Source organism: Numida meleagris, chromosome 26 (genome assembly GCF_002078875.1).
Source record: "Numida meleagris isolate 19003 breed g44 Domestic line chromosome 26, NumMel1.0, whole genome shotgun sequence".
Taxonomy (NCBI): domain Eukaryota; kingdom Metazoa; phylum Chordata; class Aves; order Galliformes; family Numididae; genus Numida; species Numida meleagris.
In genome coordinates this window covers 177589-196852 of record NC_034434.1, presented here as the reverse complement: position 1 = coordinate 196852, position 19264 = coordinate 177589, and the positions used below count along the sequence as shown (strand labels likewise).

Sequence of the window (19264 nt, the reverse complement as noted above, 5' to 3'; positions counted from 1 at the left end):
ACCCAGCAGCAGTATTTCGGAGGGCTGACCTGGTGCTCTCCTCTCATTCACACCTCTTCCCATGGCCCTGTAGGGCAGTGGTGCTGCCCCAGGCTTTTGGGGCCAGAAAAACGAAGCGTGGTGAAGCCTTGCATATGCACGCAACCAACAGTGAATCAACAGTGTTGAAGAATGCAAGCTCTCCCTTGGCCCTCGGCCCGTTTCAGCACAGTTAATGCTTCCTGGCTCATGATGTCACAGGTCTTTCTTGAAGCCGCAGAGCTGTTAGTGAGTGCTAATAAATTTTGCTGTTGATGCAGTGAGCTGATCACTGATGCCAGATGAAGTTTCAGGAGTGCAGACCCATAGGGCTCTGGTAGGAAGTGCCCAATAGCAAATGTTACTTCACTCTCCATGTCCTGGCACTGAGACCAAGAGAGACTTCAGGCACACTCCTAAGGTTTCTGCTGCAGGTACTGAAATCATTGCATGAGCTTTGTATGACAGTACAGAGCTTTTAACTAAGAAGATATGCTTTGGATTCACTGCACTCATTCAATTTTGCCATATTCTACAGTTACAGTCATTTTCTGTATTAATATCAAGAGAGTAATATCAGTATTACCACTGCTTTGTACCTCTTATTTCAGCAACTAACTGAAAATGACAATTCTCATTACTGGAGAATGCTGAAGGAACGGAGACAGCGAAGGAAAATGCAGAACAAATTTTCTTCAACAAAAGCTAATTTATTTCTTACCAGACAGACTAAATTCTGTTTGTTTTCAACACCAACACGTCCTGGTTAACAAATCTTAAAGTGGTGACTTGTGGTATGAAATATGCTTTGTCCTCCTGCCCCCATAAATTCACTCTGGCAGTACTTTTGGCCATACCAGTGATCAAAGTGGTTACTTTCTCCTGCATTCTCATTCAGCATTTCTCTCATAATCCCTAATGACAATTTATGCAGTGTGATTACACCTCGTACATAGCAGGATTTCCACAAGTAGGAAGAACACAGACTATATTTCCAATATCAGCGCGTCTAGGCAAGGAAAACTGAATAAACTTAATCCACACGTTATAAACGTGATGCTGGGAGTGTTGAAACCCCTTATCACCCAAGTCACATAATACCAACACTTTCAATCACTGAATAAGTTATTTATACTCAGTACAAAGAGATTAAATGTGCAGATAAGCACCAAGTGTTAAGAGCTGTCAAAAATACAGATGTAAACTAATATATCTAAAATGGGACAATCAAATCACAAACCAAACGAGTGAAAGAGTAACTTTTAAAAAACACAAATTTCAGAACATTGTGATGCCTACCCTCTGTTCAAAGTTTTAAAGTGAAGGCATTAAAAACAATACTCATTATTTCAGCTGCTGTACAGCTTTTTTTAGAGGTTAATACTGTGTGCATGTCACATTTTGATTAAGTACTTTAAAACAGGTTCTTTCTTTTCCTGAGGGTACGCCCAAATGATTTGAATACATTTACTAAATTGCAAGAGCAATTTTATCATCATTTAATTTAGTAGAATCTGGTGCATTTCCTTTCACAAACGTGGATTCTAAAATCTCAAATTCATAAATACTAATATTTTAAATATTTAATTTTACATGAATATGGTTTATTTTTAGCTTTCTTCCTCCTGTTTACAGGTACTGGTTTGATAAAGAAAACGCTTTTACATCACAATCTTGTCTGATACTGGCTGGACGCCACAGTAGACTACAGTCTTTAAGACTCGTTATTTTAAAACCCATTTACTAAAGCAAAACTAAACAAACTTAACGGAAGAATTTTAAACCAAGGCTCACCTGCAGACGCTAAATAATGTCCTGGTTGTTAGCTGTTTAATTAATGCGATTACTTAAGTTAACATTCATCAGTTAGGCTTTAAAATATTCTGACCCTGCCTGTAATTTCAGCAGTTTAAGTAGAAACTGAGAGCCTTTTAAGAAAATTCAACTTCTCATCAAGATACAGCTTTAAATACGAGTATCAGTAGTTCGAACTTCGCAAGTAATTACAAAGAATTAATGCCATCACCTCTTCCTATACGCACACTGCAACGCTGACTTTTGCATGCTGTTTCTGCCGTCTGATCCCGGATGCCACGGCTGTTCAGATTCTCGTACGCTTCTCATCAGGCTGTACCCTCTCCCGAAGGGTTTTTGCTGTGACCAGCTGTCCAGCTGCAGGTTTTGGCAGGGTCATCTGCAGCGCGCACCACAGACTCGTACGTACCTGACGTGTCGCTACGCTCATCTCATTAATCGCCAAAGCCAGAGCTAAAACATCTGCAAGGGAGAAAGGTGCTTTAATCATTAATACGCAGTTAATTGGCGAGCACTGTGTGGGACTACAGCACTGTGCTGCTGATAAAAAAGCAGTATCTTTTAGAGCCTTTTTAGTCTGATTTCGTTTCTTCCATTAGAAGGTTGTAAAAGTGCAATCTGAGAAAGCAGTGTTTATAGGCCCTAATACAAGAAGGTGGGTATGTGGAATGTAGGTACTTGTTTTGTTAAAACTCCTACTGAGCTCTCATGTCAGGAGCAACTAGAGCCTTACAGTCACCTCAGTGTTGGAAAATATTCCATGTACATGCACATTCTGCAGGCATCTTGGTCCTCCCTCCCTGAACTCACTGCTGGATGTTCACAGCGAGTCCTTCAGATCTACAAACTGGATCCTCTGCCCGTGTTGCCTACGAAATTATTCTGGCAAAACAGGTGAAGGAGTAGCCCACTTACAGCATTTTATTAGAGCATACAGACCACATTCTGCAAAAACGTGACAAAACCCAAGATTTCAAAGTAAAGAGAAGCAAAGGTGGTGCAGTGGAACACTGATCCAACAGCTCAGTGCTTACAACAATCACTTAATGTGTAGATAATTACTGGATTTCAATTCCAGCCTCTGTCAGGAAACATTTAATACTCTCTTGTAGGCACCAGAATTTTCAGTCAGAACTTTTTTTTATTCTGGGCTAACACCACATCACATTGTGTATTGGACTGCACAGAAAGCGCGTGTGTACTTGCTTCCCCTGCCAAACACTTCCATGGGGTCTGCAAGAAGTGGAAGAGGCTGACGTAAGACCTGCTTCCCCAAGCGCTCAGGCTCGGTAAGCACGACTGCGGTTTCCTTTTACTGCTAAAAGCCGGCACTTACCTTCAACCAGCAGTCTTGGGTTCACTGTTCTAGGTGAAGGCATACTACTCCCAGAGATCTGAGGGGTACCTCAGAGGACAGAATTTAAAGGCCTAACTTCATCCCCTCATAATTTCCCTCTTCACCAGCTCACCTAGCTCTCACTCAATGGCTGATTTCTGTGAAACCCTTTCTGAGACCTCATTCCTTCCTTCTGAAGAAATAGTGAGCACTGATTCCTCTTACAGTTACTACTGCTAAGCAGCTGGAAGGAGCAATAGAGAAAGCTGATTTAGGAAAACAGAAAGACTTAGGGAGCAAGTCTGTTTGTCCAACACAAGCATCAACCACCCAAAGAATTCTTCAAGGTAGTATTTGTAAGGATAATTCTGGAGAAATCCAGGAATGGGAGTACGGAATGGGAGGATACAGTTACCATCTTTTGAGCGTTCAAGACCGCGCTTTTCACATCAAGCTGTGTGAAAGAACAGGCCACAGAAACGGTATCACCTCGTCTGTCTAGAAGAAGCTAAGAAACTAGTGACACTCAGAAATGCACATCTCAAAGCAGAAAGATACGGTTGGTATTTGGGTCACTACCAAGTAAGAAGGGAAAATCCCACCAGAATAAGGAGTTGTTTTAAAGTCTTTGGCTGGATGCAGTACCCAAGAGGTACAGACATAAAAAAGGTCTTTTCTCTCCACAAAAGACCACCTGTAACATCTAGATTCTTCTCTGATTCTTCTTGAGCATTGAATCTAAGGCAATCTCACAACAGAGGTATGGTCACAGATGGCTCTGAATGATGCATTGAAAGGTTTGATGGTTGTTCCAGGTGACAGATGGCACCTGGGAAGAAGCCCTTTTCTCATCATCATGATTTCTTCCAGAACTTCATTCATGGCTGTCAAAACCATTTACAAATGAATGCCAGATATCGTGTTCAGTTCTGCACCTCTAGTGTGTAATAGCAGAATTTTTCAGACTCACGTGGCGCATCAATACAGCAGACATGGGGCAGCCCAGATCCACCTGCTACCCAACAAAACAAATCTGTGTCCAGACTAAAGAGGGGCAGCTGGGACAAGAGGAGACCATGGCTCACGTGTGAGTTTTGTTTAAATCAGACTTCCTAGAACACTGGACACAACAGTCAGATTCTGCTTTGCAAGATACTCAATATAGTATCAGATGGAACATAAAGGTGCTGTGGGAACAAGGTAGAGCTGAGGGTGACCCCTCCTCAAACAGAACAAGAAAGCTTTGGCAAAGAGAGAAGATACACAGCTTGAGGCATTTTCCTCAAAGCTCTCCCAAAGGTAGTTACTAGGTTGAGTATTGTAACGTTTGAATATCTCACCAGCTGCTGCAATAGGCTGACACATCTCACAGCCAGCCAGCATGGTGGAGAGGCAGACGTAGAAAGCACAACCCTTCTGGTTCAATTATCAGATCCTGCTGTGCAAGGCCACTTCCTTCTCTTCTCCACCTAAAGGGGCTGGGCGAGGGAACAGGTCTCCAAGACAGCTAGTTGTTTTCTTGTCTACTCAGTTCCAAAGAGCTCACTGACCTGGTTAAGGTGTGGCACTAAAGCCAATGCCAATTATCTTCATGGGCTTAAAGACCAAAAATGTCACATGACCTTCAAGATAAAGAGAAACAAAAATGACTCAAGAAGTGAAAAGGAAAATGCTAGAGTGTATCTTTTGAAGTTCTATCTTGAGAACCATAGAACTGCATGATGGGAAACACAAAAGGCATAAAATAATCCATCTCATTCAGTTTTGGGAAGAGAGGCAGGAAATGAACAGAGCAGTGTCAGAATTGTAACAAAGCTTCCAACACAAAGCCATGGAGCAGAGCATCACAGGTGGCAGGGCTTTATTCTGACTCACATCTGGGGAACAAAGAGAGGCAAGAACCTGCCATTCTGCCTGTGCAATAGTGAGAGATTAAGCTGAACATTCTGCATATTTTGGATACCATAAAGAATAAAATCATTCTGAACAATACATCTTCCATATTGATCCAAAACATTACTTGTTTTTTGTCAGTCTTCAATGGAAATGCTTGAAGAGGAAATGCATTCATAACTCAAGGACACATTGGTCTCTCTTCACAGGTTCAACATTAAGATACTATGGAAGTTAAATGTACAAATACAGACAGGGCTACAGGGGTGATGGTTCCAGTGTTACGAGGGACAGAGAGAATGAGGGAATAGCTTCAAATCATCTCCTACAACAAACTGCATTACATAATTAATTGAATAAATACAATCAAAACTGATTTAACTCATCTCTAAAATCCAGTGTTTTACAGCGTCCTTTCAAAACCATCATCTAAAAAAGATGGTCTGCTTCTCTCAGAGCTGAAAAATAATTTAAGATTATGATTTGTTTTAAAACAAAACTGTAGCATCAAAACCCTCAGACATTTTAATACAGACTTGCAATACGTGTAGAATTTCAGCTACTTCATCGAAGTATGTCAGCACAGTAGTACCTCTGTCATCTTGGCATCTGGGAGCTCCTTGCTTCTGTCGATTGGAAGCATTTACAATTTCGTATTTTCTGTGCGTCTGCACGACACGAATTACCTCCAGCTGTTTATCAAGAGCAGTAGAAATGTTGACGTGAAGGGGAGAACTGCGAAGGCGCTCCATTTTTCCCAGTAAAGTCACAACCTAATGAACATTTTACACGTTACAAGAGTTCAAGCTGTACTCATCTAGACTTACATGAAAAACAAGCAGACTAGGAAGAAAAGATTAACTGTAACCATTACTTTTTTTTGAGAACTGTTCATAAAGTTATAGGTGAAGTAGTTAAAATTCTTACCTGGAATTCTTTCTTCTCCAAAAACAAAGCTGTAAAATACTGGGTGTGTATAGAACAGCAAAATGCTTGATAACAACAGTAGGACACCCAGCTTACCTGTTACAATATATTACAACTTCGGGACAACTCCGTAACAGGAGGTGGTTTCCTTGACAACATTCTAAATTGAGATCACTGTGGCTTACCTTCCATCAGCACTGCTGCAACTACCTGGGTGAAAACGAACCCCACAGACACTGCCCAGTTGTCACCCAAATGATTTCCTTGTGCCAGTGCAAAACCAACATCAACGTGGGAGAGCAGCTTAGATTGGCAAAAAGCTGCTGTAACCACAGGCTGACTTTCAAGATGGATACTAAGCACAAGCACTCAAAAAATCACTGTTTTCTTCAGACAAATGAAAATCTGCATTTTTGCTGTCTTGTTTATCTTACAACAGTTACGTTACTAAGAATTTCCCTTTGGTGAGTGATTCCTCAGCTCATAGGCCTCCGGCGACAGGCCTGTGGGGAACCTGGTTCCTGGTCTGCAGATACAGAACACAGAATTCCAAAACTATAATGTTTACTGGGCAATGGCTATGCTTGATGACCTATTAAGAAACCCTGTAATTAATAAGTTAAAAAACAAACAAAAAAAATTTGGGCTGCAAGCACAGTGCAAAGCCAAGTTCTTGATGTTTCCTTACAACAGAAGGACTGGAGGCTTTCCCAAGAAAAGGAGAAGAGCTCAGTTTATAAAACAACAGACTGGGAAACAGAAGCATGTGAACCAGGACAATTTGTCCAACCCGCCGCAAATATCCTCAGGGTAGGCTGTTGGCCAAGATAGTTATTTTGGCAGCAGCACCCATTACAGCAGAACAGGGCAGCCTGCTCCTTGACACTGGGCTTTGCAGAGAGCATTCAGGAAGAGCAAGCTCCTGCTGCCAGGATAGTCCTGCCCTCCCTTACACATTGTGAGAGCCTGGAAAAATACTGTAGGCATTAATAAATTATGCAAGTTTCTGTGGCAGCAGCAGCAACCAGTAAACTCAAAAAGTGACAATCCACATTTATAAAGTAAAAAATTAAAAAGAAAAAAAATTGAAGAGAGCAGGGTGAACTTCACAGAAATAACTGAGGAATCAGTTACCAGGAGAGGAAACAAAAGTTGCTAACACTGTTTGGAAATCACTAGTGTGGTTTCTGAAGAAAAGAACAAATTTTAAGGAGTACATAGCAGGACTATGTAAGCAAATAAACCGAAGTAAGATGAACCTGACAGACATTTCTCATCTTAGAGTTGTTGATGGTTGGGCTTGATAATCCTTGAAGGCCTTTTCTGTATTAAATTAGGTGCTGCTGTGACATCCAGACCCACAGAAGGAGTTAGGTTCTCCAAGGTCTGGTTTTCAGGTACCACAAGCAGATCTAATGGGACCCACAGCAGCAAGTCAAATGCCTGCATTCTTTATAGTAAGCCTGGGAGAACCATCGGGTATGAAAAATCAAAATCTGCAAGAGTCATCAAAGCTGGGCTGCCCTGGAACCCAAGGAGAACCACTAAAGGCTCAAATGCTCACTTTCCCACCTCCTCCCTTGCAAAGCACATCCAATCCCTTCTGACTGCCACAGGGCTTGCTCAGTCACTCAGACCCCTCAGTGGGAACAGCAGGAAGCCAGCAGCTTCCCCTGGAGTCCATGGGGAGAACATACCAGCAAATAAGGACTGAAGTTTCAGGTCCAGCTTTGATGATTGTTTATCACAAAATGTCCATCAGGGATTATTCTGTTTTACTCCCAAAAACTTTAACAAGGTGAGATTGAACATCCAGCCTCAGTGTATTCCGCAGTGGCATTCTCCAGTTACAAAGGAGCTGGCGATTTACCAGACACAAAGGAGCTGAGAGTCTACACAGGGTAGATCTTAGTTTAAAGTATTTTTAATAGCTACTGACTGGCACAGTGAAGGAAGCTATTGTCTCTTCTTCAGCTACATTTTATTCTGGAAATAAGAGCAACTGCAAATGGGAGTCTCAAATCAGAAATGAAAAAATGTCTGCGAGCACCAAGAGGGTTTTAACTAGATGCTCTGCACTACCAAGAGTTAATCCCACATCCAGCCAGTTCAGCTTTCACTTAAGCCTTTGTACTACTTTTTCTCCTTGACTGTCACTGAGCTTTTTGATGCTACAATCCAGGTTCAACTGCCTACTGTGCTTTTGAGCATCCTTGAAACTACTTTTCAGGTGCCATCTAATAGGCATTTGAGGTTCTTTATTCTGCAGTTTGGTTCTTCAAATAGCTAGACAGGATTAAGTCCGCATTTAAGCACAGTCTTAAAGATGAGGACAGGCATGCCATCTCAAATTAAAGAGGTAACTCCCTTACACTGCTCTTTTGAAGTTCGTGAAACAGTCATTTGAAAAGCATACACTAAGACTTCAGCCTACAGACAGATTTTCACTATTCTCTCTACTCAGCTGTAGGAACAAAAGCAGGAAGATGCAGAAGACTGATTTCAGCAGGCAGTAAGCCAGTGTGGCTCCATGGCTTATTTCACCTGTATGAGACTGGTAAGAATGACTGTGCCTTAGCACTGCTGCCGTGGGAGCAGCTGAGCTCTGTCTGCAGCATTGGTTCCTCCAAGAACCAGCATCTTTCAGAACAGCGGCTGCTGCCTTTCATCCTCCAGCAGAGACAGGCTCCAGCATCTCTGCTGTTCAGCCCACATCTCTCTTCCTTCTGCAGCACAGGCAGCCTGGCTCTGGCCTCCCAGCCCCTGAACAGTGGCAGTGCAGATCAGCTCTGCTTGCGTTCACCTCCTCCCTCTGGTCCCCCTTGCAGGATTCTGCACAGGCTGCTGCCTCACAAAGCAGCGCGATACTGCACACTGGCACCATCGTTTGGCCACAGAGCCACACGCAGCTCAAAAGGCACAAGTCTTACAGGCTGTGGCTGTTTGGCTTAAAAAACAAATTAACAATGCAGACATTCAGGCTGAAGTTGCACAAAATACAAATTCTGCACTAACAAATACAACTCTGTTCTGCAAATATATATCATAATGTCTTAAAAACCCCAGGCAATGCTACAGGCTTGGGGCAGAGTGGCTGGAAGACTGTGGAGAGGAAATGGAGCTGGGGGTATTGGTTGATGCTCGGCTGAGCATGAGCCAGCAGTGTGCCCAGGTGGCCAAGAAGGCCAACGGCATCCTGGCTTGGATCAGAAATAGTGTTGCCAGTAGGAGTAGGGAAGACATTGTCCCTCTGTACTCAGCGCTGGTGAGGCCCCACCTCGAGTACTGTGTCCAGTTTTGGGCCCCTCACTGCAAGAAAGACATTGAGGCCCTGGAGCGTGTTCAGAGGAGGGCGACGAAGCTGGTGAGGGGTCTGGAGCACAGGGCTTATGAGGAGCGGCTGAGGGAGCTGGGATTGTTCAGTCTGGAGAAGAGGAAGCTCAGGGGAGACCTCATCGCTCTCTATAACTACCTGAAGGGAGGTTGTAGTGAGCTGGGCGTCAGCCTCTTCTCTCTTGTAACTAGTGACAGGATGAGGGGGAGTGGCCTCAAGTTGCCCAGGGGAGATTCAGGCTGGATGTTAGGAAACACTACTTCTCCAAAAGAGTGGTCAGGTGCTGGAATGGGCTGCCCAGGGAGGTGGTGGAGTCACCGAGCCTGGAGGTGATCAAGGAATGTTTAGATATAGTGTTGAGGGACATGGTTTAGTGAGAACTGTTGGTGACAGGTGGAAAGTTGGACTGGATGGTCTTGTAGGTCTTTTCCAACCTTGGTGATTCTGATTCTATGAAAAACACCAATAAATACATTTTTGTTTCTTTTTTCCTCCCACAAGTGCTTCCTCTAATACAGTATGTGCAAAGCTTGTGCCGAGCACAAGGGGCACAAGAGATGCTCAACACAGAAGAGCTCAGAATGCAGGGATATCTTAGAGCTGTGCAAAGCAGTTTGGCTAGACGGCTGGTTTCTGGCAATACATACACACTTTTGTACTAAAAAACACATTGTCCTGGCATGTACATATGCAGATATGAGGTTCAGATACTCAGAGTTCCCTGCTAAGAGCTGGGGTGAACCTGGAGCTGTAAAAATTCTATGAGGGACTGCTGAAATATTTCCTGCATTGCCTTTAGGAACAAAGCTATCTGGAGAAAAGCTGCTCTGACAAACCTATATACCTTCTACTGCACTCTATGTAAAAAATTCAACAGATTTTTTACAGTCTTTTTACAACTCACTCTGGCTTGTTCACGTAGCTGATCCACAATTAAGCGATCAACTTTTGATGAGTTTGATGTCAGCCTTGGAACTGGAGCGTTGTTATTACTGGAAATGTTTTTCCCTGGGTAACTCTTAGCAAGAGCTGATTCAGCCTGCAGGAAAACAAAAGAACAACTTCAGAACGTAAGTTGTGAGGCGTGCTTTATTATAGGAGCAAGAAGAATAAGATACACTGTTTTTCCCCCCTAGGGTTTTGGAATTTTTAAGTAGATAATGTGGATTAATCCACTTGGGATTTAACCATTTCGTATGAAAATCACCTGTTTCACATGAACAACCGGTTTACTCAAAGCACTTCAAATAGAGTAATTATTACAAGATAACGTGATTTTCTTTAGATCCCATGGACATCTCAACGCCTCCTCATTTGCCTTTCACATCTAAGTACAGACATCAATCTCCCCTTCTCAAGTTGAGCCCTGTCTCCCTCTAACCACTCTATTCAAAGCAATGCCTGGCTTTTGTCGGGAAATGCTTTGGCAAAAATTTATGTTACATCTCTATTCAATTTCTTTCATTGGATTGACACAACAGCTTCCACAGGGAAGACAACAAGCAAAGGGCCAGCCGCCACGATTCCCTGGTAACATTTGGTCAAGATTCCTTCACACAAAATGATGGTTCCAGATCATGTCTGAATCTCCATACCACCTAAACTGGTGAAATCAAGACAGTTTTACACTTAACAATGGGAACCTGAGGCACTTATGCTAATTAACAAAAAGGGCAATTGCTTTAAACATGGAAACTGCTTCATACAGAGTTGTCTGAAGTTTTTTAGTTCATGTCTTCTAATATTACTGTTTGTTCAGCTTCTTTCTGGGGGAGAAAAAGAGCCTCTTCCAATACACGTTAGGCTTTAAACTTCAGGCAATCAGGAGTTGAGAAGAAGAACCCTTTGAGAGAACTAAGAGTAGAAGGCATTTTAAGTATTTAAGGATTGAAATTTAGTCCTCATTCAAAATACAATTAATGGATTTGCTTCGCAATTTTCCAGATGCAATGGTTCTTGTGCTGCAACGCAATTATTACTTTTTAGCCATACTACATACTATTTTTTAGCCCTTCCTGGGCCCCAGTACAGAGGCTGAAAACATCACCGAATTTTGGTGTAAGCGCAACATTTGGTATGCTCCAAATCAGGCTATCAACCTACAAAACTTCTGTTTTCAGTCTCAAATACATCAGGAAGCACACTCTTCTCCCTCAAGTCTCACTATTTCAATTCATGCTAGTGAGAATTACTCACGTTCTCTAACTGGTCTCACCTTTGAGTGTGATCAGATCTGTGACATGGCATATTAATATATATATTTTACCTCCTTTCTTTCTTTCTCCAAAGCTCTGCACAGTTCATAACACTCTTCTAGTCTAACACGGAGTTCCCTGGCAGACCCACTATGCGTTTTGACTTGCTTTTGATATCCCAGCACTGGTAGATCACACATCATATCATTAATGTAAGGATAGAAGCAATTTAAATTATCACTGGAGAACACGTTGTAGGACTCCATCAGAGGGACAAGCAGACGGCCAAACGGACGAGCTGATCTCGAGGGGATTGCACCTGAAGCAAGCTGATGGTTTTGCTTCCAGTCACTCATCACGCAATTGTTGGCAAAGCTTGATGCCTGTACGTGAGCTGTGCGATTGACAGCATTACTGCCTCCACTTCCCTGTCTGAGATTGAGCTGACCCTGAGACTCTGCCAAATCTTGGTACATGTTCTGCAACAACCCATCTGCGTGTTTTTGTCCTTCTAGATCATAATGCCCACTCTGTGGCTTCAACTGGAAACAGAGTTTGTTCAGATTTTCAATGATCCCAAACTGCTGAGCTGAGCAGCCTCTATCTGGTTGCTTTAATTTCTTGTCACTTAAATACTCAGTGAGATTTTCTTCTCCAGACTTAGCTAGTGCTTCCACAAGAGCAGCTGACTGAGCTCGTTCTGAAGCGTTATAACCAAAATCAAGACTTGAAAAAACCAAAGAATTATCTTGACAGTTCTTGTGAGATAAATTACTATTTAAAGGGACATTTGAAGATGATAACGGTAAAAAATCATTAGGATGGCTGGAATTTTTTGGTAAAGCAGATAAATGATTATTCAGTTTCACCACACTTGGACTCTGAGGTGGGACGGTGGGTTTACTTTGAAAGTTCATCCAAGCCTGCCTTACATTAGCACCTGCTGATGAGTTTGCTGAGTTTGGTAACAATGGAAGCGGTTTACAGTACTCAGGACTCTGAAGATCAGACTTGGAAAACTGCAGCTTATCCACACCACTGGCACAGTCACTACTCCCTGGACAAGCTGTACGAGAATTTAGTCCATATTCAAATTTTTGCCCCAGATCACTGCAGAATGGAGGCTCATTTGCAAATTGCTTTTCTGATAGCAGTCCTGCAGCCTTGATAAATGTAAAGTTTTGCTGATCTGGAATTGCATCTGTTTTTCTCTGAGTACCTGATTTGAATTGAAATAATTTAGCATAGGGTTCTACATCCAGAGATGACACCTCAGTCATTTCACTTACTAATTTTTTACTTTCTTGGAAGCTGCAATTGATGCTCTTGGTAGGTTTTGCTTTGGTAAAATGAGAATATTCAGCGTATCTACCATAATCAGCATTTTCATTGCATCTGTGAAATTGTGCAAGTGTTTCTGCCTGCTTTTGGTGCAGCTGTGCATCTGCTCCTATGGGACACACATTCTCTCTTCTGTAGGAGTAAGGATCGGCTCCTGAGTCTTTGATTACTTCTAAGTAACCAGCTTGAGGTGTAAAGGTGTTTTTCATGCATGGATAGTTCTGATACATGGGTGTTGTCTTAATATTTTCATTAGCCTGCATGTTGCAACAGTTGGCATGATCATTCATAGAAGTGCACAAACATTGCTCCTCGAGGTCTATACCAGGAAATCCATGATAACATTCCTCTACTTTTTGCTGCGGTGCAAGATTACCACTTTGCAAGTACTGTTTTTCAGCAGGAGATGTCGATTCGCTGCTATAAAAACTCTGCTGGGAGACAGCTGCAGCAACTGGTCTTTTAGTTTCTGACAACAGGTTGTGGTGGTCTGTGATTCTCGTAGCATTCATGGGCCATGCTGACTTTAAGTTGGAAGAGCAACTCCTTGGAAAAAAAAAACAAAAAAACACCACCAACAATAAATACAGTTAGATTCTGTCTGCGGTGCTCTTCTTCCATTCCCAAATCAGGAAAGAAGTTTTAAAACCCAGCTCACCCCAAACCATTTCTCTTCACTGAGTAAAGGATCTCTTACTCTAAACATTATCTACTATTGTCACCAGTTCATCTTCCTATAACTTGGCTAGAAAGGCGATTCTGGTTTGCCTAAACCAACTGATATACATACAATGCCTTTATGCTTCAAGTGATGCATACATACCAAATGATGCTCAATCTGTTCTATCAAAGGATTTACCATCATCTCCATATTTGTGATAGAGCAACAGGTTAAGACTATCATGTGTCTTAAACTACCCATAACCCTTCAAAGCCACGTCCAAGTTCTCTACACAAAATGCTTCTGTGTATCACATTGCTTATTGCTTCAGAATCACCCACTTTTTACACTGGCTTCCTGCATTTAAATCAACTCACAGGCATGTCCACTAATAACCATGGAATAACAATAGTGATTGTTCTGTTGTTCTATGTAAACAGACCAAGTGAAAAAGTGGAACTGTAGCCGGAATGCATTGCAGTCCAAATCGGATTTCTGTTTTCAGCCCTGTCAAATCTAAACTATCTGAAGCAAAGGAATTGGTAAGTACATCTTTTGATCAAGACTGACTCTAGAACCTTGCTTCACTTCGGCCACGTTAGCCAGCACATGTACAAAAATCTGAACTGTCAAAGGGTGAGTGGTGCCTGGCTCGTGAACCACAACAACTGGGCTCCCTTTCTTATCCTTGAGAACTATAATATTCAGATTCAGGCAAAAGGCAGTGAGGTGCCTTGGGGATAATGGATCTGAATTGCTCTGTGTCCAGTTATTACAACTATCTAATGGTTTACTTCAGCACTAGATTATAGGTGTAATAAATCTGACATTTTGATCTGCAAGTACTGCTTAGGTAGCACAAACATCAAGGAATACTCATTCTTCGTAGTATTCTTAGAATGAGGGAAGAGTTCTATTTCCACTTTTATGTATTCTTTCTGTGAATTGAAATTAAGAAAGAAACCTGAAGTCTGAACTTAATCATGACCTAAAAAAATTAGGCCAAGGCCTATACTGAAGGAGATCAACCTGAATACAGCCCTCCCAGGCTGCTCATGGATTTATTTAAAAATTCGTAATAAAAAAGTTCTGTAAATACCAGAAAGCCAAAAGCTACCAAGGTACTTGCACCAGTAAAACATTATCAGATTAAGGGGGAGGAAAAGAAACTGCAGAGGAGGAGGGCTTGCTAACAGGAGATGTGAAGAGGAATAAGAGAACACTGACTGAGATAAGTGAGGGCAGTTTTTGTCTGTAATAAGGATCCCAGTAGTGCTTGCACGACAGCATACTCACCCCTCAGCACAATATGGCTGCGATTTATCTTGCTCTTCCAAAATGTTAGACACAAGCTCATATAGATCCGCCTCACTGCCATAATCATTCCTTTCAGTTTGAATTCTGAAAACAAATTGCATACTAGTTAGTTCATTTAAAGCAGTTCATTAAGTTAAACAAACCAAAAAAAGCACCTAATCCTTCAACACAAATGATCACTCAATCAAAACTGACTACCTGGATTTCATATTAATCTGAGAAGCAGCGGGCTGCTTACTATCATCACACAGAGACCACGGTGAATACAAGATAGAAGAGTCCACAGGTGCAGAGTATTCTGGTGTTGAAATGGAAGAACTGTAGGTCTGAGGTGGGTCTACATTTTCTTCATTCTGCATTTTACACACAATAAAAACATTGATATTAATATGAAATAATATAAATTGCAATACTAAATTAAATTGTCATTTCATCATTCTGTGAGGCTATAAATGACTTCACCCGTGGAGTAACCAGCCCAGGGGAAACAAGCAAACCAGGTACTGTTTGGCATAGTGCCACAGGGACCTTCTGCTGCTGACTGCTGTCTTCAGGGTCTATTCCTGAAGGCACTGGGAAAGGGTTTTCATTTGAGACTTTTACTTCTGCCAAAAGCTATGACTATGAAACACAAAATGAAAAGACTTAATGCACTTCACTATCACAGCGTTTACTACTGTCAGACTAAGAAGCTCCTGCTCACCAGGTTGGTTTACACAAACGTTTGGACTCTACCTCTGTGCCGTGCCCCAAAAACACTTGTTGGGAGACCAAAGCTCCTCATACACAGTTTTCCTAAAAGCAGTAATTTCTTTCTCACTTTGTTACAAATGTTTATACTAACAGAAGAACAAAACATAGTGAAACACTATCTTCCTAATCACCACATATTCCTTCATCTCTCAAATACGTAGCACTCCACACTGAGTCTTTCTTTAAATACTTCTTTACCAGATGCTAATCCCCTCCCTTTCTCCTCACTTTTTTGGGGGTGTTTTTTTTTTATTTTATTTAAACTCAACTCTCAGTTGCAGCCTCTTGATTTTGCTGCCAAGTCTCTTTGTTTTCCCCAATTTTTCACTATTCTTACTCTTCCCATAGGCATCCCCAACTGTTACATTCTTCACATTACTCCTTTCCCACGTCATCTCAGTACAATAACTTCAATGACTACACTTTAACTACACACCTCCCTTTACTACAAACCCATTTCCCTCTGCTGGCCCTAACTACTTCCACATTTCAGTATGCCAGTAGTTAACTCTTTCATGATTTATTCAGCTAAACCTAGCACATCTGCAGCTGAAGTCCTAATTTCTCCTCCCCCCATGTCTGCTCATGCTCTCTCCACCTATTTGTCAGCTTTCTACATAAACACCTGTCTTCTGTCACTCTTCCTCATATAAATATAAGAAGCTCAAACTGAACTCATCTACTCTTTCCTACTTTCCATTACTGTCAGCCACCTTTGTGCTGTGACATTCACAGTCACTGAACTGAGAGAAAGCACAAAGTGAAGAAGGCAGAAGGCTTATCTGAAATTCCTGCACTGTGGAAGTTACCAGAGAGGAAAAGATGGGGGAGAAGGTTCTGCATCACTCTGCAGCACCCTTCAGATTAAAATCTCTCATGGGGGAGTTCTCTTGAAATTTTGAGTACAGCAGTGATAACAGGGAAAATTTCAAAATCAATCACAACACAGCAGATGGTATTGGGCAAAAAATTACAACAGAAGTGAGACAATGAAAGGTGAGGTGCACAACAGGTGATCAGCCTTTATTACAACTATACTGAAGTTTCTGTCTTTTCTGACGAACTGAACACTATATATGAATGATTACACTTATAAATCAAATAATGCCACTTATATTATCCATTATAAGCAACAGCATTAGAAATATTTTTGACCATTTTGCTTACAAACACCCCAAACACTTGCAAAGATATTCAAATTTCATTTGTAAGCAACTGAACCTGTGGTTTGTAGCAGCCACGTGAGCTGGACTCTGCCATCATGCTGCTGAACACGTCTGCCAGCCTGCCCCCAGCTTCTGCATTGCTCCAGCAGCAGCTGCCACCTCTGCACACAACTTTAGGCTACAAAAGACGAGGTGTAAAAAGTGGTAGAAGGACATAATTACACATGGACCTGAGAACTGTAGATCTTATACCAACATGAACTTATTTAACACTATCTTACTTGCAGATTCTTCCCCCTAAGAAACACCCTTCTCCCCATCATCAACCTGGACGTGCTCAGAAAGAGTTGCCCAGTGAGAAAAGGCAGTGAAAACAAAGCAAGAACTTAGGTTTTTCTTCTCCTTTTCAGAATGCTGAGGCACACAACAGAATTAGAGTTAAAATAAAATCAACTAGCTAAAAAAAACATAGCTGAGACGTAAAGCTGTGAAGTCATTTGTGTAATATTTAAAACATAACTGTAGCACCTACAATCACTTAAGTTGGAAAAAACTTTCAACTTCACTAAGTCCAACCACTTGCCTGACCCACGAACCCCATCGCTACACCACATTCCTTAGTGCCACATCCACTCATCCCAAACAGTGCCGGGGCTGGGGACTCCACCACCTCTTTGGGCAGCCCCTTCAGTGCAGGACAACCCACTCCATGAAGATATCCTTCTTAATGCTCAACCTAACCTAACACCCAGCTTAAACATTCCCAGGCATAGCCTGACACCATCTTCTTGTATCCCATCCCATCCAGACCAAGGGACGGAACACATCCCTACGACAACAGGTGGAGAGCTGGGGCTGTGCAGCCTGGAGAACAGAAGGCTCCGGGGAGAGCTGAGAGCAGCCTCTCAGTATCTAAAGGTGAGCTATGGGAAAGAAGGGGACAGACTCTTCAGCAGTGTCTGCTGTGACAGGACAAGAGGAAATGGTTTCAAACTAAAAGAGGGGAAATTTCGATTGGATGTAAGGAAAAAGGTTTTTATGATAAGGGTGGTGAGGCTCTGGCACAGGTTGCCCAGAGAGGTGGTGGATGCTCTGTCCCTGGAGACACTCAGGGTCAGGGTGGAGGGGCTCTGAGCACTGATGGAGCTGTGGATGCCCCTGCTCACTGCAGGGGAGCTGGACCAGGTGGCCTTTAAGCGTCTTTTCCAACTCAGATGATTCTATGATTCTATTGTATGACCCAACACCTCCTGTTCCCTCAAGAGGCCGACACCCACCAAGCTGCAGCCTTTCAAGCAGCAGTAGAGAGCTCTTCTCACAGCCTCCTTTTCTCCAGACCAAACAGCCTCATTTCCCTCAGCTCCTCATAGTCCTCATTCACTAATCCCTTGGCTGCCTTCATCACCTTTTCCACATTTGAAATCCTTACTAAATTCAGAAAGAGATCAACTTTCACAGCATTAACTTTCTGAAATCATTCTGAACAAGCACTCCTCTCTAAAAGTTGTTCATCTGTAGCTCCACAGGATGAAAACGTGGCCTACAGCACAGTCTTCCCTCTAGGTTACACAGTAGTTACACTGGTTTCTTCAGGCACACACTACAACTGCATGAACACACAGAAAATTAGGGTGAAAAATAGCTCGGTTTCTTATGCAAATTATGCCACGTTTTCTCCATTGTTTAGTAAAGACACCTACCACTTTTTGCGCAGTTGCATGGCTTCTGATCTCAAAAAAAATTAGAAACACATTGGTACAACAAGCCTCAACTGACTGGTGACATATTTCATCCACATATAGACCCCTTCTTCCCAAATGGAAGTTCAGGGGATGCTCTCCTGACATTTTTAAGCTCAGCCTCACACAGCCCTATGACAAAAGAAGGGTTCGGGCCCAGAGCAGATCCGCAGCTCACGCAGCCAGCCCCCTGCAGCTGAGGGGAGGCATCCTGTGAGGGGCAGAGCACAGGGCCTGACGGTGGCCTGAGGCACAGGGCCCCAGCTCCACCCGGTGACCGACAGCCTCAACCTCTTGATGACGTTCTGACAGGAACATTTCCACAGCGCAACCTCTCCAGCCCGCCTCACAGCCCCCAGCCCCTCACCTCCATGCTGCCCGCGGCTGTCACAGCGCTCACCAACAACGCCCGCCCTCCTCCCGCACTGCCCCAACGGTTCTGAGGCACCGTTACCTCAGCGAGAGGCAACCGCCCGCCCCGCCCCGCGCTCGCAACGGGATTGGCCAGCTCCTCAGCGAGTTGACCAATGAGAAGCCGCCGTGCACCTCACACCTCCCCACGCCACGTGACTGCCTTTCTTTTCCACGCGGCTCAACGGATACCGTTGCTAGTCACATGGTAACAGCGCTTTATTTCTATTGGCCTTGGCCCGCCAAGGTATGGCCAATGAGGAATCATGCTGGCACTCGGCCCGCCCTCATCGGCTGGCGGACAGCCAATCAGCGAGCGTGCTGCCGTTGTTCGCCTGGAGATAGCGGCGCGCCGTCG

General features: G+C 43.0%; 1 protein-coding gene across 3 annotated transcripts; it reads right to left on the bottom strand.

Moving 5' to 3' along the window:
* Positions 47 to 18943, bottom strand: MEIOC (meiosis specific with coiled-coil domain). Of its 3 annotated transcripts, XM_021377661.1 has the most exons (8): positions 18863 to 18943; positions 16812 to 16934; positions 15036 to 15190; positions 14817 to 14921; positions 11590 to 13405; positions 10228 to 10362; positions 5655 to 5835; positions 47 to 2295 (listed from the first exon to the last, which is right to left on the bottom strand). In XM_021377661.1, the coding sequence occupies exons 1-8, from the start codon at positions 18866 to 18868 to the stop codon at positions 2120 to 2122; spliced, it is 2697 nt and encodes an 898-aa protein (XP_021233336.1). In that variant the 5' UTR covers positions 18869 to 18943; the 3' UTR covers positions 47 to 2119. The 3 variants fall into 3 exon arrangements, with proteins under 3 accessions (XP_021233336.1, XP_021233337.1, XP_021233338.1); XM_021377662.1 differs by lacking the exons at positions 16812 to 16934; positions 18863 to 18943 and having other exon boundaries at positions 15076 to 15143; XM_021377663.1 differs by lacking the exons at positions 47 to 2295; positions 5655 to 5835 and having other exon boundaries at positions 10286 to 10362; positions 11539 to 13405.